Source organism: Malaya genurostris, chromosome 2 (genome assembly GCF_030247185.1).
Source record: "Malaya genurostris strain Urasoe2022 chromosome 2, Malgen_1.1, whole genome shotgun sequence".
In the NCBI taxonomy this organism is placed as follows: domain Eukaryota; kingdom Metazoa; phylum Arthropoda; class Insecta; order Diptera; family Culicidae; genus Malaya; species Malaya genurostris.
This window is the reverse complement of record NC_080571.1, coordinates 331,762,283-331,775,343: the sequence shown is the minus strand read 5'-3', so window position 1 is coordinate 331,775,343 and position 13,061 is coordinate 331,762,283. Positions and strand designations below refer to the sequence as shown.

At 36.6% G+C, this 13,061-nt stretch overlaps 2 protein-coding genes across 2 annotated transcripts; one reads left to right on the top strand and one right to left on the bottom strand.

The window, feature by feature from the left end:
* Positions 1-6,953: 6,953 nt before the first annotated feature.
* On the top strand, positions 6,954-9,639 carry LOC131431579 (uncharacterized). Its single transcript, XM_058597386.1, has 3 exons — positions 6,954-7,626; positions 7,680-9,023; positions 9,122-9,639. Exons 1-3 carry the CDS (start codon positions 7,058-7,060, stop codon positions 9,540-9,542), a joined length of 2,334 nt encoding a protein of 777 aa, XP_058453369.1. The 5' UTR covers positions 6,954-7,057; the 3' UTR covers positions 9,543-9,639.
* Positions 9,640-9,641: 2 nt separating this feature from the next.
* Positions 9,642-10,304, bottom strand: LOC131431580 (cytochrome c oxidase assembly protein COX20, mitochondrial). The gene is made up of 3 exons (XM_058597388.1): positions 10,127-10,304; positions 9,886-10,073; positions 9,642-9,821 (listed from the first exon to the last, which is right to left on the bottom strand). The coding sequence occupies exons 1-3, from the start codon at positions 10,181-10,183 to the stop codon at positions 9,701-9,703; spliced, it is 366 nt and encodes a 121-aa protein (XP_058453371.1). The 5' UTR covers positions 10,184-10,304; the 3' UTR covers positions 9,642-9,700.
* Positions 10,305-13,061: the final 2,757 nt, after the last annotated feature.

The following is a 13,061-nucleotide window of genomic DNA, read 5'->3' as shown; positions in this document are numbered from 1 at the left end:
GTGTTATCCAGACTCTGCACCGGGCGAAGCAACAATTCGTAAGTGGTTTGCAAAATTTCGTACTGGTCATATGAGCACCGAAGACGATGAACGCAGTGGACGTCCAAAAGAGGTTGTTACCGATGAAAACGTGAAAAAAATCCACAAAATGATTTTCAATGACCGTAAAGTGAAGTTGATCGAGATAGCTGACACCCGAAAGATATCAAAGGAACGTGTTGAACATATTATTCACGAATATTTGGATGTGAGAAAGCTTTGTGCAAAATGGGTGCCGCGTGAGCTCACAATCGATCAAAAACAACAACGAAAAACCATGCTGAAATTGAATTAATTGGGCTTCGAATTGCTCCCTCATCCACCGTATTCTCCAGATTTGGCCCCCAGTGACTTTTTCCTGTTCTCAGACCTCAAGAGAATGCTCGCTGGTAAAAAATTTAGAAGCAATGAAGAGGTAATCGCTGAAACTGAGGCCTATTTTGAGGCAAAGGACAAATCGTACTACAAAAATTGTATCGAAAAGTTGGAAGATCGCTATAGTCGCTGTATCACCTCTGATGGCAATTATGTTGAATAATAAAAACGAATTTTGGTAAAAAAAATGTGTGTTTCTATTAAACGATACGAACTTTTCAGCCGAACTGTTAAGTCTGGCCTTTTTTGCGAATGGCCTCACGCAAACGACGGATAACGACCAAATAATATTCCTTATTAACCGTTTGACCGTCCGAAAGGAATTCATAGTGCACCACACCACTAATAAAAAAAAAAAAACAGTCAGTAACAGATGTTGTTGGGCGGCCAGGGATCTCATCATGATCCAACCTTTGAAGCGTTTATACCACTCATATGCCTGTGTTTTTCCTAGACACGATTCACCAAAGGCCTTTTTTAACATTTTCAACGTTTCGGAACACTTAAATCCATTTGCAACACAAAATTTGATGCACGCACGTTGTTCTAAATTTTCATCCATTATAAAAATCGCCACACGAAGATTTTTCAACTTCTTTGTATAGACGCCAAACAAAAACTAATCGTACGATATGCGTCAAAATTTAACAGAATGTGTATAAAAGTGTTGCCAACGTTGAGAGAATAAAAGTTTACCGATTGGACGAGCGCGGGAATTTTAAAATGAAAATTCCGGTTCTTTTTTATCATAAGGTACATTTCCATGTCCTCGTCTCTGTTACGTATATACACCACTGTTGTATAAAGTGTGCACGCATCATGAGTGCATGTGTTTATTTTCTTTTTACCTCTAGCAGTGAATCGCACTCTGGTGTATAGTTTTCATAGAAGAAGCGTGGGCAAAATAAAACAATTTATCGTTGAATTTTCGTTTTTCCTTGCAAGTTTTTCATAGCAAGACCAGATCTACTCTCTATTAATTGAAGTTCACAGAAGTTTTCACTCACCATCACGCGCCAGTGATCACTTGGATGTATTTAGGCGAGAGCACTTGAGAGCGATTCATGCGAAGGAAATGTGGTTCTCTCGCACCAGCTTCTTTCAACACATGCACACACTGTAAATCTGTCTAATGGACACTGAGAAGAAGTGCGCCCTCCTCTTTGTGTGGAGCACACCAAATGTATTCGCAGTGTAGAATTGGAACTCACGCACTGGTGTATCACTCTAGTGAAATGCCATCACTGTCGTGCGGCACGTATCCCTCACATAAAAAGCCTTCAGTGTTGTAGTTTAATATACTAACCTTAATAAACATGAATTTGATCAGTATCTAACGAAGAGAACAAATTGGAAAAATGACATGCGAACACTACTATATAATAAAAATCGCGAAAATGTTACCGCAGAGATGGAACTCGAACCCGTAGTTAGCTCCTGTGCGGGGGTATTGTTTTGTCAATTGAACTACCCTGCATATGAAAACACATGATGGGACAGCTCAATTGACATTTGTACATTGAAACCAAAACAAATACGACATCGGAAATATATCTTTACTTTCTGCTTTGCCGTCAGTAGCTGATTTGAGATGTTCTATTTGTCTCTTTTGCCGTCTATGGGGCACCACAGTGTCATCAGCTATTTGATGATCTCAGCTGATGTTTTGCAACAATGACGATTGTGGTCTCGAACACAATGTATTGAATGACAAATCAAACCTCCGATTGACATTTCGACTGATTTGTTGTAAGTTATGTTAAAACGTAGAAATGGTTAGAAAATCAGCAGACTTCACATACTCCGATCCGAATGGAGCTTTGTTCAAGTTTTCAGTACGACAAAACATTTGTTTTGCATTTGTTGTCTTTTCAAAAATGATTTTTAAAAAGAGCATTTTTGAATGCATTTTCTACGAATCGTGGTAACTCGGAAACTGTGAATTGTACAAAAATGGTGTTCAAAAATAAGTCACAAAGGAAATCGATTGGGCATACTGAAAAAATATACACTGTAAAAAAGTTGAATTATAAAACCAACCGAACAAATAAAACCTTTCTTTAATATTTTTTCAATTTATCTAATAACTAAAAGTTCACATTTGGTGCAAACTGCCCACGTTATACCTTAGAATGTACTAGATTGCAGGAATGCAAAACTTTACGAAACAAATTAGTATTCAACCGAACTATTAAAATGGAAGTTTATAAATCATATTTTCGTTTCTTTTGTTTATCCAGCTAGTTCAACTCCAGGTCCCGGGTTGGCGGTTCAGGGCATAAGACGCTGGTCTTACAAACTAGTTGTCGTATGTTTCCCGACCTGGAAGGATTCTTAGTGTACATTGGATCGTAGTACTAGCCATATGCAATGACTCTGTACGGTATGAATTGGCTGCGAAGTCTGTTGAAACAGAAAGGCCAAATTCCACAAAAGGAATGTAATGCCAGAACAGCTCCTTGAAAATTGAATATTATTTAAAATCACAAATCAAATATTTCGCCTAGATATCTCTGCTCTCTGAACAAAATTACACCGAGTTTTAAACTCAAAGGATTCTAGGATTGAGACGCATCATAGGTATAACTTCAATCGTAGGAGCTAAATGTAGGGAAAGACCCAACAAAATACATTCGAAATAAAATTACTTTCGCATTACAGATATGAGAATACTATTCTGAGCAGTTATTCTGCAATTTCGTGTCTCCCCGTTTCAGTTTAATGATTCATAAAGGAGAATAAGGAAATCAAGTGAAAGTTTAATTTTGACATATAATATGTTTATAAATTTTGGCAAATTTATTTCCGGTCTTTTCGACATCTGTACATAGTGTTTTATAATAGCATTACTAGTCCAGGAAACAATCAATCAATCTCTGCATTATTGCAGCTAAATATGTTGCTACCTGTGCTTTTATATCAGCTTTACAGTAGCCTGCAGAAGTGATAACTCTTTAATGGCAGCAAATATACGATTTCGTCTTGATGCTTATTGATTACTTGAGCAGCATGTTATCCCCGAACGCGATACCGAATTCAATCTAAATTTTTATAAATTCCTGATTTCATCAAAATATTTGATAATGAATCATCACAATAAATTATTGGATTACGTTGATAATATATTTAACTTTTTTAGCGATGTTGGAAGGTAAACATTTATTTTACTCAACGTTGTTCATCTAGACTATTTTTGATTGTGTTGGTAATTTCCACCCGAAATTAAGTGACGGCAGACCAGAAGTAAGTAAATATTGTAACAAAACGGGTTCGGTTTTGTATTGCGTTGGAGGATGAGAAATAGGCATAATTTTTTATATTGTTTTGGCAATATGTAATTAATCTGTATCCTGCATGCAATTCGCATGGAGGTATACAAATCAATACATTACAGGTAATTCTGTATGAACGGCAACTCGGTTGGTAAATGAAAAAAATAAACACAGTCTAGACACAGACAGGATGTATTTGATAGGGTAACGTGGCGCCATCATGGCATATGCGAGTACTGTCCCAACTAAAGGAATATTCGAAATGACCGTTTATATGGTTAAAGAATCTAATTTGAGTGTCCCGTCTGTTAGTCTGTGCTGTAACTTTTCATTTGTTTGTTTTTCGTGTAAATATGTATGACAGTTTCTCTTTGTTTACTTTTTCTTTCACGATTTATTGATTTTATATTTGATAGTCATTTAGGGGTTTGGTATCTCATGTGTACCGTTTTGTGCTAAAGTGCACATGACTAGTTTTTATTTTTACGTTTCGCATTCAGCTCATCAGTGCGTCAGCAGTTTATGTTGAACTGCTAACGCCACCTAACGATTCAACATAAACCGCTGAGCAGACGTAAAGTATTTGCTACTTACAAATTACTTATTGACACCGAAGTGCCATGTCAAATTGAAGGCATACTGGCCGCCAACATTTGATGCCTTACTCTTCGCAAAACTTTTAAAGTAAAATCACAAGCTTTCGATTCGACACTTTAAAGAAATTGCAGTAGTGGCTCCGTAGAAATCAAAAGCGAATTTTTTATATAATCGGTTCAGAAGATCGTGTTCACGGACTTCGAAAATTGGTTTTCAGAAAAACGTGTTTAAATTTTTGTTTCTCAAAAAGTCAACTGGGAAACACAAAACCATCATACACCCGACCCAGCCCGATGCAAGCTCATGTTAAACAACTGGAAAATGTTCAAAAAAACGATTTTCCGAAACATCCCTTACCCACCCCTTAAATGCCAAGAAATCATCTACCCAAGAAAAAAATTTACCGTTTTATAATTTGGCGTGTGTTTTATTTAAATTTCAAATCAGCAAGCTCTTATAAACACCCTTTATCAACACTCTGGTAAAAAATTAATGAAATTTCATGATATACTTGATTTCATAATATCGTATGGTTTTTAGCCACAAAAATTTCGTATGCGAATCATAAGCCTACCTTATGAAGCCATGAATATTTGAGTTCCAATAAAAAGCCTTATGAAATTCATGCGAAATTTCTATGACAAACATAACTTCTCTCATATACTGTGGAATTCATAAGTTGTTCGTATGAAAACTATAATAGTGATAGATGAGATGTATATTGCAGAGTCATAAACATTATAATAGGGGTTTATTTTTCATATTAATCTTTTGAAATGGTGATTTTGATGATATTTGATGCATCATAAGATTTGGTTTATGATTCTCACTATTCATTTTGCCTAAGTGAAAGATAAACTCAAACTCAAGATAGAGAGGTCTGCGACTTTTCATGTATCACTTGAATAGAACCCCTGGATGAACTTGGTTCATAGTTAGTTTCAGTTCAATTATTATTGGAAGCAAAACAACAAGTTTGTTCAAGTTTAAATAATTAGCGTAGCTGGTAATTCTTAAAATAAAGTACAAATTACTTAGAACTATTGCTTAGAACCTATTTGTTATAGTCTCATCACACAACGCATCAAAGTCAAAAGAAGTAAGAAAACCGAATGTTTATACATGTTTTCTTCCTACCAATAAATGTAAATAGAGTCTAATAACAACGACATTTGACCTGCTACACTCAGAAAAATATTATGGTAACAGTTACTATATAGAGGGCCAACCTGACCATGCGAGTATAGTGGTTTTCAGCCGACTATTAAATCAGATGATTTCAACAATAGTCAAGTTCATGTTTATTATAAATGGTATCGGCTCTAGAATAGTAATATTGAACAGTATATTGTATGAATAACTAATACGATTGAGATGGTTAGGCTAACCATGACCGAATCTTTATTTACATTGTAGTGTTCGCTATAACCAGAGCCATGGTATTTTTAACATTTCACTTCTAGTTATTTCGAAACTAAAGGCAGTGGTTGATTCAACAATGCTGAAGATCAGCAGAACATGAGCTAATGTTAAAAAGTTTTATGATTTTTAATTCTAGAACAAGAACAACAAAATAGTTTCATGGAATTTTATTTTATTTTCACATAATATTAAATGATGACATGCCTAGTGAAATGTTGAATAGCAACGTGGACACTGAGGAGCATTGTTTGGTAGCAGCAGTTGATCAAAGGCTCTGATGTCCGGTGGATTTTTTCCTGAAGCAGGAATGAGCAGCATGAAAGAAATTAATAGCCAAGTCCAGATGTAAACCTCGTTACCCACCTGCGATAGGTTGGATGTTATTTCTACAGCGACCGATAATGAATAATAAATCGTAAACGAGACGTTGATTTCACTGGAAAACGTAGCCGTTGCCGGAAAAATGGTTGAAAAATTGAATTTCAATGATGGAAACTATTAAGGCTACAACTTTACTCACCTGCAAGACCTACCAAATTACACAAAGTCATCATCAAAGTCATATTTTTTTTTCATATCAATCACTGATGTGTTACCCACGTACGAAACTTTCTGTTATATTGTAACTTTATGTGACAATAACATAGAACATTCGTTTATTGACAATTTGTATAGTCAGCACAAATGAAATACATAGTCGGTTAAAAAACAAAAAATACACGATAATGTGATTACTACATAAATTCTGTTGATATGGACTACATGAATAGTGTTTTCAAAGTTCATAATCGTCTATCAAACCATGTATCTATTTATGGTAACATTATTATACTGTGAACATATTCACATGGTAGCAATAACTATTTCGCTTCTCCTATATCAAGGTTCAAGAGCAATTTCACCTTACTAGAAATTGTGAGTTTAACTATTTGTTCTTATATTTGAGATGACTACCATTGTCAGTATGACCATGCCAGAAAAGTCATAAATACAAATAGTTTAGTCAAGTCGTAGTCTTTGTTGTCTAGTAATTTATACAATACAGATGGTGAATAGTCATAAATCATGCTCTTTGCTACTATTTTAGCGTATAGTAGAAATGACAATGAAAAACAGGTTGCGGTTACTATGGTTCTTTTCTCAGTGTATCATTTGATTAAAATTATTGCTACTGCTCCGTGGGATCACCCTAAGAAAGCAATTGAACTTTTTGGTAAATTGATTTTTGTGTGTAAAGTGTCAATTACATGGAAAAAGTATCAACAATCAATCTACTCACGTAAAAAAATATGTGTTTTTAGAGACTTTATTTGGGGTTTTTCGTGCCAATAATAATAAAAAACAAATCAGAAATGTCCGTATATCCTGTGGACTTCATAAAGGAATATGATGTTAACTATAAAGTGGACACTACAACAGCTGCCTCCGTGGCACAGCAAAACGATAATCCCGTCGAAGAGCGAAACGATGACGATAATAAGCTGCTACAAATCAGTGAGGTAACGGGACATGACGAAATTCATTCGAAGCCTGCAAAACGTAAACGAAAAAAGCGACTTCTGGTTACCAAGAAAGAACTAAAGAAATCTGAGGGCCATAAACGGCGCAGACAAGCGAGACATGTCATTACTGAGGCTTGCTCATGCTACCTGTCCTGTCCGCGTAAGATTAGTCCCGAGCAGCGCCAGGTGTTGAACGATCTTTACTGGAAAATGGAACACGTTGACCAAAAAAAGTTTGTCAAAAGGTATTCTGTACAAGGCAAGGTTAAAAGAAGACGAGTTCCTGTAGATCCGCTGGGAGGAATGGATGTCAAAAAAGCCTATACGTATTCGTTTTATTTACCGGACGGCAAGGGAGAGTTACAAACGGTGTGCTGTACGTTCTTTCTCAATACACTGGGGTATCGTAAGGGATGCGGGTAAGAATTCTGGAAACGATTTCAAAACATGATGCTACATGGTTTTATTTTAGTAATCACATATATCGCGCCCACTCGAAAGATTGCCTCAGTGACAAACGAGGAAAATATGAACGGGATCGTTCGTTGCGAGACGCCATCTGGGATGATATTCTATCTTACTCACCGCGAACGTATCACAAAGGACTCAAGTATAGTGCAACAGCGCTTTATTTACCGACACAATTGAATGCAAAAATGATGCATGCAGATTTCAAAGCAAGAAGAGAACCATTTGGTGAAAAGCCTGGTAGTGCTAGCTTTTATTGTGCGATACTTCGTGAAATGGATGTACACTTTGTGGAAATGGATGATTTCGAAATACCGGAACGAAAACCAATTATTGCACTACCCCCTCAACCTCTGTTTTTACCAGAACCGTCGTCAATTCCAGAAACAATATCAGAACAAGCTCCAATTCCTAAAGAAGTATACGAAGCTCATGGAGAAGACTTGTGTCCATCTGAAAATTCTGCAACTCAGCTGTACAGTCATCTTACTGTTCATCCAACCACAATGCAACAATACACGACAGAAGAATCCGGTCCGATTTATCCTCAAGCGATAGAATCTAAACCGCTCGAGTTGTACTATCCAAGCGTTCCACAGGAGTGTCCTCCTCCTTTTCAATATAACGTGAAACAAGAGCCGTATTACGGACTTCCGCTAGAAGAAGAGACAGATTATATCAAAGATAATGATGATTATTCTGATTCTTACTCCAACATGGCATCGGAACCAAGCTACCATGAACCTTCGTATCACGTGGAACCATGCCATGAAACAGTCAAATGCGAAGATAACGAACTAATACAACCGATGAATTCGCCAACGCACGAGGATAGGCCAGTTTTCAAATTTGAAATGTCTGCACCCAAGCAATCACTCGAAGCACTGCCAGCGGAATCTATTTCTGAAAGTAAACCAATCAAACACAGAAAAGCAATCAAGCTAAGTGTCAATCCTGATTTGCTCGTACTACCAGAAGGATACCCGCCCGTTAAACGAACGAAGAAATACATCGCGAAAGTAAGCAATCTGGTTAGGAGAAAACAGTCGCATCCTGTATTGCATCTGGAATGCAACTGTCATCTGAATTGCCGGGAAAAGATAAGCGCAGAACAGCAGATCCGCATCAACGATCAGTATTGGAGTATGAGATTTGCGGAACAGCGTATGTTTATGCTGGAACACACCGAACGGCATGCGATCAAGCGGCGTCGAACGAAAGTACCAATTGATGGACCGGTTCGGAAAAGTTGTACCTACTCGTACCGGCTGACAGATGAAAGCGGCAACTATCAACCAGTGTGCTGTCAATTCTATCTGAACACTATTGGTTTCGGAGCAGGAAGTGGGTGAGTAAAATTTCGAACATTTGAATCTCTCAGTTTTTAGTTTAATATCGATTCAATATATAATATCGAGGTATAATCTAAATTTTACACCATTCCAGCAATGTAATCTACCGAGCGCACCAGGTTGAACTGAGTGAAGCTATCTGCGACAAACGAGGGAAGTTTGCCCGTGACACCACCTTGCGGGATGCGATGGATGATGATATTCTATCATACTTCAGTATCGAACAGCAGGAAAGTGGGGCTACCTTGGACCTCTCCGCCACGGATTGGTCACCGAAAAGGATGTACACACAGTACGTCCAAAGACAAACGGCTAATGGTATTGATAAACCGGGCAGCTTTGGTTTCTACTGGAGAAGAGTGAGGCACATGAATGTACAATTTGCACCGAAGTCGGAACCGAGGGCAAACAAAAAGAAGAAACGATTACCAGTTTCAATTCTAAAGCAACCGGAAACGGAACCAGATGTCAAAGTTCCGTCAGCATTTTCGTGTAGCTTCACTATGTCGCAGTAGTCCATTGCTAGCACGAACTTCGGACATTTTGCAATATAAGTATTTTAGTATTTATTTGTAAATATAGACGTAACATTCTAATTAAGGAACCACGAAAAGTAATATTTAATAAATTTATTTTAATTATCATATACTATAACACTTATCACAAAAATCAACTAAGCAACTTCCGATTTCCGGTCGAGTTCCCTTTCCTTCTCGGTTCCTTCGTACATTGCTTGATGCTGCATTAACTTCTGTAGCTCATCGACGTGTTCATTTTGCCTAGACCAGTTGTAGCTGAAATGAAAAACAAATTTGTTTTTTTCCTACTTTGCCAATGATACCATCGTTTTCATCCTACCGGCACGCGACGAAATAGCACAGAGTGCTACCCATGAATGTACCGAAACCGATGTGAGACGACAGTTGAGGTCGAGAAGTTTTCATGAAAGCGGCAAAACCGCCCAGAACTCCAAAACTAATACCGTACAAGAAACTATTCCTGAAGCAGGGAATCTGGCTCAAATCACGACCGAAGAGAACTATCGACTGCAAATGTTGATATGTAGGTTAGAAATTTCAAACACCGATTTATTCCATACTCGTTCTCCTGATGGGTTGGGTAGAAGTTCATCTAAATTAGCCGAATTTTTGTCCATTGATAAGATGTAATAAATTCTATGCGCAAAATATGAAATTTTTCTGAAATTTTATGATAATAACAGCTGTATAAATAATGCAATCGCAGCTGATCAATTTGACACATGCACCCACTGAAAATGTAATATAAATTTGAATGTTCTTTAATTCTTCAATGTGTCAGAGATGTACTTAGGTTAGGTACTTAGAGCAAATTCAGCAGCTGCAAGATTCATATGGGTGGTCTATAATGTAAATGAAACTTAAACAAACGTATCTCCAGCAATCCGTTTTAGTTTTATTTATTCGACCAGTTCTACTGTCAAATTTAAAACTGGTATACACTGCCGTTCTATTTTTTCTATATTTGAAACACAGATAAAACGCTGCTGGGGCTGCCAGTTTATTTTGTTATAATTTCCAGATTTAAATTTAAAAACTGACATAAATTATGCATCTAGAACTAGAACACTCCTGAATATGCCCTTAGGCTCGCGCTTTAAATAGAGTTTACTGTCATGCAGTTAATTATAACTAAAACGATAATTCATTTAGAATTTATCATGCGGAATGTTATCGCGATTTATTTAGCACTGATATAAAATGACAGATATTAAATGTCCCAAAGTCCCAGATAAAAACCTTCACTTTTGTTTCGATTATGGGGGTTTTAACATTAAAATCATTGACCTCTTCAGACCAGAAAAAATTGCTGAGCCTATGTTCGGAGTTGGGAAAACCAAACCCAGGCGACAGTATATTCGTTAATAGATGTTATTAAAACCCATTACACATCTGTTTAATTAATTTATTCATGTAGTGAACCAAATGCGAATGACTATAATACTTTATAAAAATTTGTCATTTTGACAGTTATTTTTCATCGAATAGTAAAATTTAATGAAATTTTCAGCACAATTCAAATTTTACGGATGGAAGCTGTTTGGATGGAGTATTTAAAAATAACTATCGAATTGCACGCTATTTTTTATACTAGATAGAATAACTACTCGGCAGACAGATTTAAACCAAACGTTAAAATTATTTGCGAAATGGTAATAGCCTTGAAGGTTTTTTCATACATATTTTTATCTACTTTTCTTCATCACGACCTACAGCCTGTATGATGACAGAGGTATTTTGGTCACTTCATATATTTTGGCCCACCTAACAAATTTTATGGGGGGGGGGGGGGGGGGGGTCGAAGGGAGCACTCGCCCCTGCGCAACGTTTTTAGGGGTGCGGCAAACCAATGAATGGGACCTTTTTTTTCGCTCGTCCAAGTCTTCTTTCCGGAGAAAGAAGAGAAAACACTGTAGATTACATTTTCTTCGCTATCGAAATCATTTGCGGTAGTTCTCTTGTATTGGTTAGAATTATGAATTTTAAGCATCCTTGGAAAAAGATTTACAATTTTATCGCGGTGTAAACTTCAATCTTCTCCTCATATATTTGACCATGGGTTTATATTCTCATCGTTGGTCTCGTTTGCTCTAATGCTTACTCTATTTCCTTCCCGCAACCATCAAATCATATGCTTTTCGTGTTCCTTTTACATGTGGTACGCAAAGCAGTTTTCCTTTCGCGCTGTCATGATCTTCACAAACATAAGTGTGTTGTCGAAGAGTTTGGTGCGTCTTTCGCGATTCTCGCAGATTTGTAGTATATTAGAAAAAATATTTCATACAAACAGTGGAAAGATTGCATTTCGGCATAACCGGCCAAGGGTACTCGAAACAAAGTGCGTGTTTGAAGGTTTACTCTCCAAATCCGGATTTTGATCCTAGTGATTCTTGTGTTACTTACCGTGCACTGAAATTAATGATTGAAGGTTAGGTGTGATGAAGTGAAAAATATGTAGTTATAAAACCAACAGTGAATAGTGATTCAACAGAACTTTGAAAAGTTTTACTACAGTAAGTCCACATCTGAAATTTTATCTCATTAAAAATATTTTCTTTGTAATCTTTCGAATGAGAGCGACTTGCAAGGGATGAGCGAGCGAGAAAAACAAGTGTTGAATTTTGGTTTTCTACGCGCCATTTTGTTTTCTTGTCGCTGGCGCAAGGTAGCTACTTTTTGTATGCGATGGCAGGTGTGCCGATTTTCGGTATGTAACTGAAATGATTATGTCGTGTTTTTTTACTTTTTTCTACTGGAAAACAATGTAAATATATATTGTTTTCGATTGATTAGCAAACTGACAATGAAAAAGGCATGCTCTCTACTCTAGTTTTTATTCAAATTTATTATTTTTGATTACGATAGGTCCTTGTGCATGTTACAAAATGTAATACTCATTGTTCGTTCTATAGGGGCCTTTACACGAGAATGATTAATGTTTTTTTTAATGATTATTAGAGTAACGACATTCCAAATTTGTATGAAGAATTCATTACTGCTCTTACAAGCGGCCCTTACACGAGAATTATTAATTTTTATTTTCGATGGATATTAAAGTAATGACATTCAAAATTTGTATGAAGAATTACTGCCCTTACACGTTTAATAGAAATGACATTACTTTTTAGTAATGACACTTTTAATGACCGTGACACGTTCATTAAAAATGACAATACTTTTGAGTAATGACACTTAACGATCGCTTATAACTTCCATGTACACAAAAATTGATATGATCTCGTTAAATTCAACAAACAAAATTAAATACATTCTGTTTGAATTCAACGCTTAAACGTATCTCGAGAGAGGGCGTTGCGGAAGGATCGGTTTCTATGGGCGCAACGGTTTTACCTTATTTTTAAATTAAAAAATAGGTATAGCATCCACTCAAAACTTGGAAAACTTCCGAGACCCGTAGGGCCAAGTCGTATACCAATCGATTTAGCTCGGCGAACTGAGCAAATGTCAGTGTGTGTAAAATTAAGAAAGGTGTTT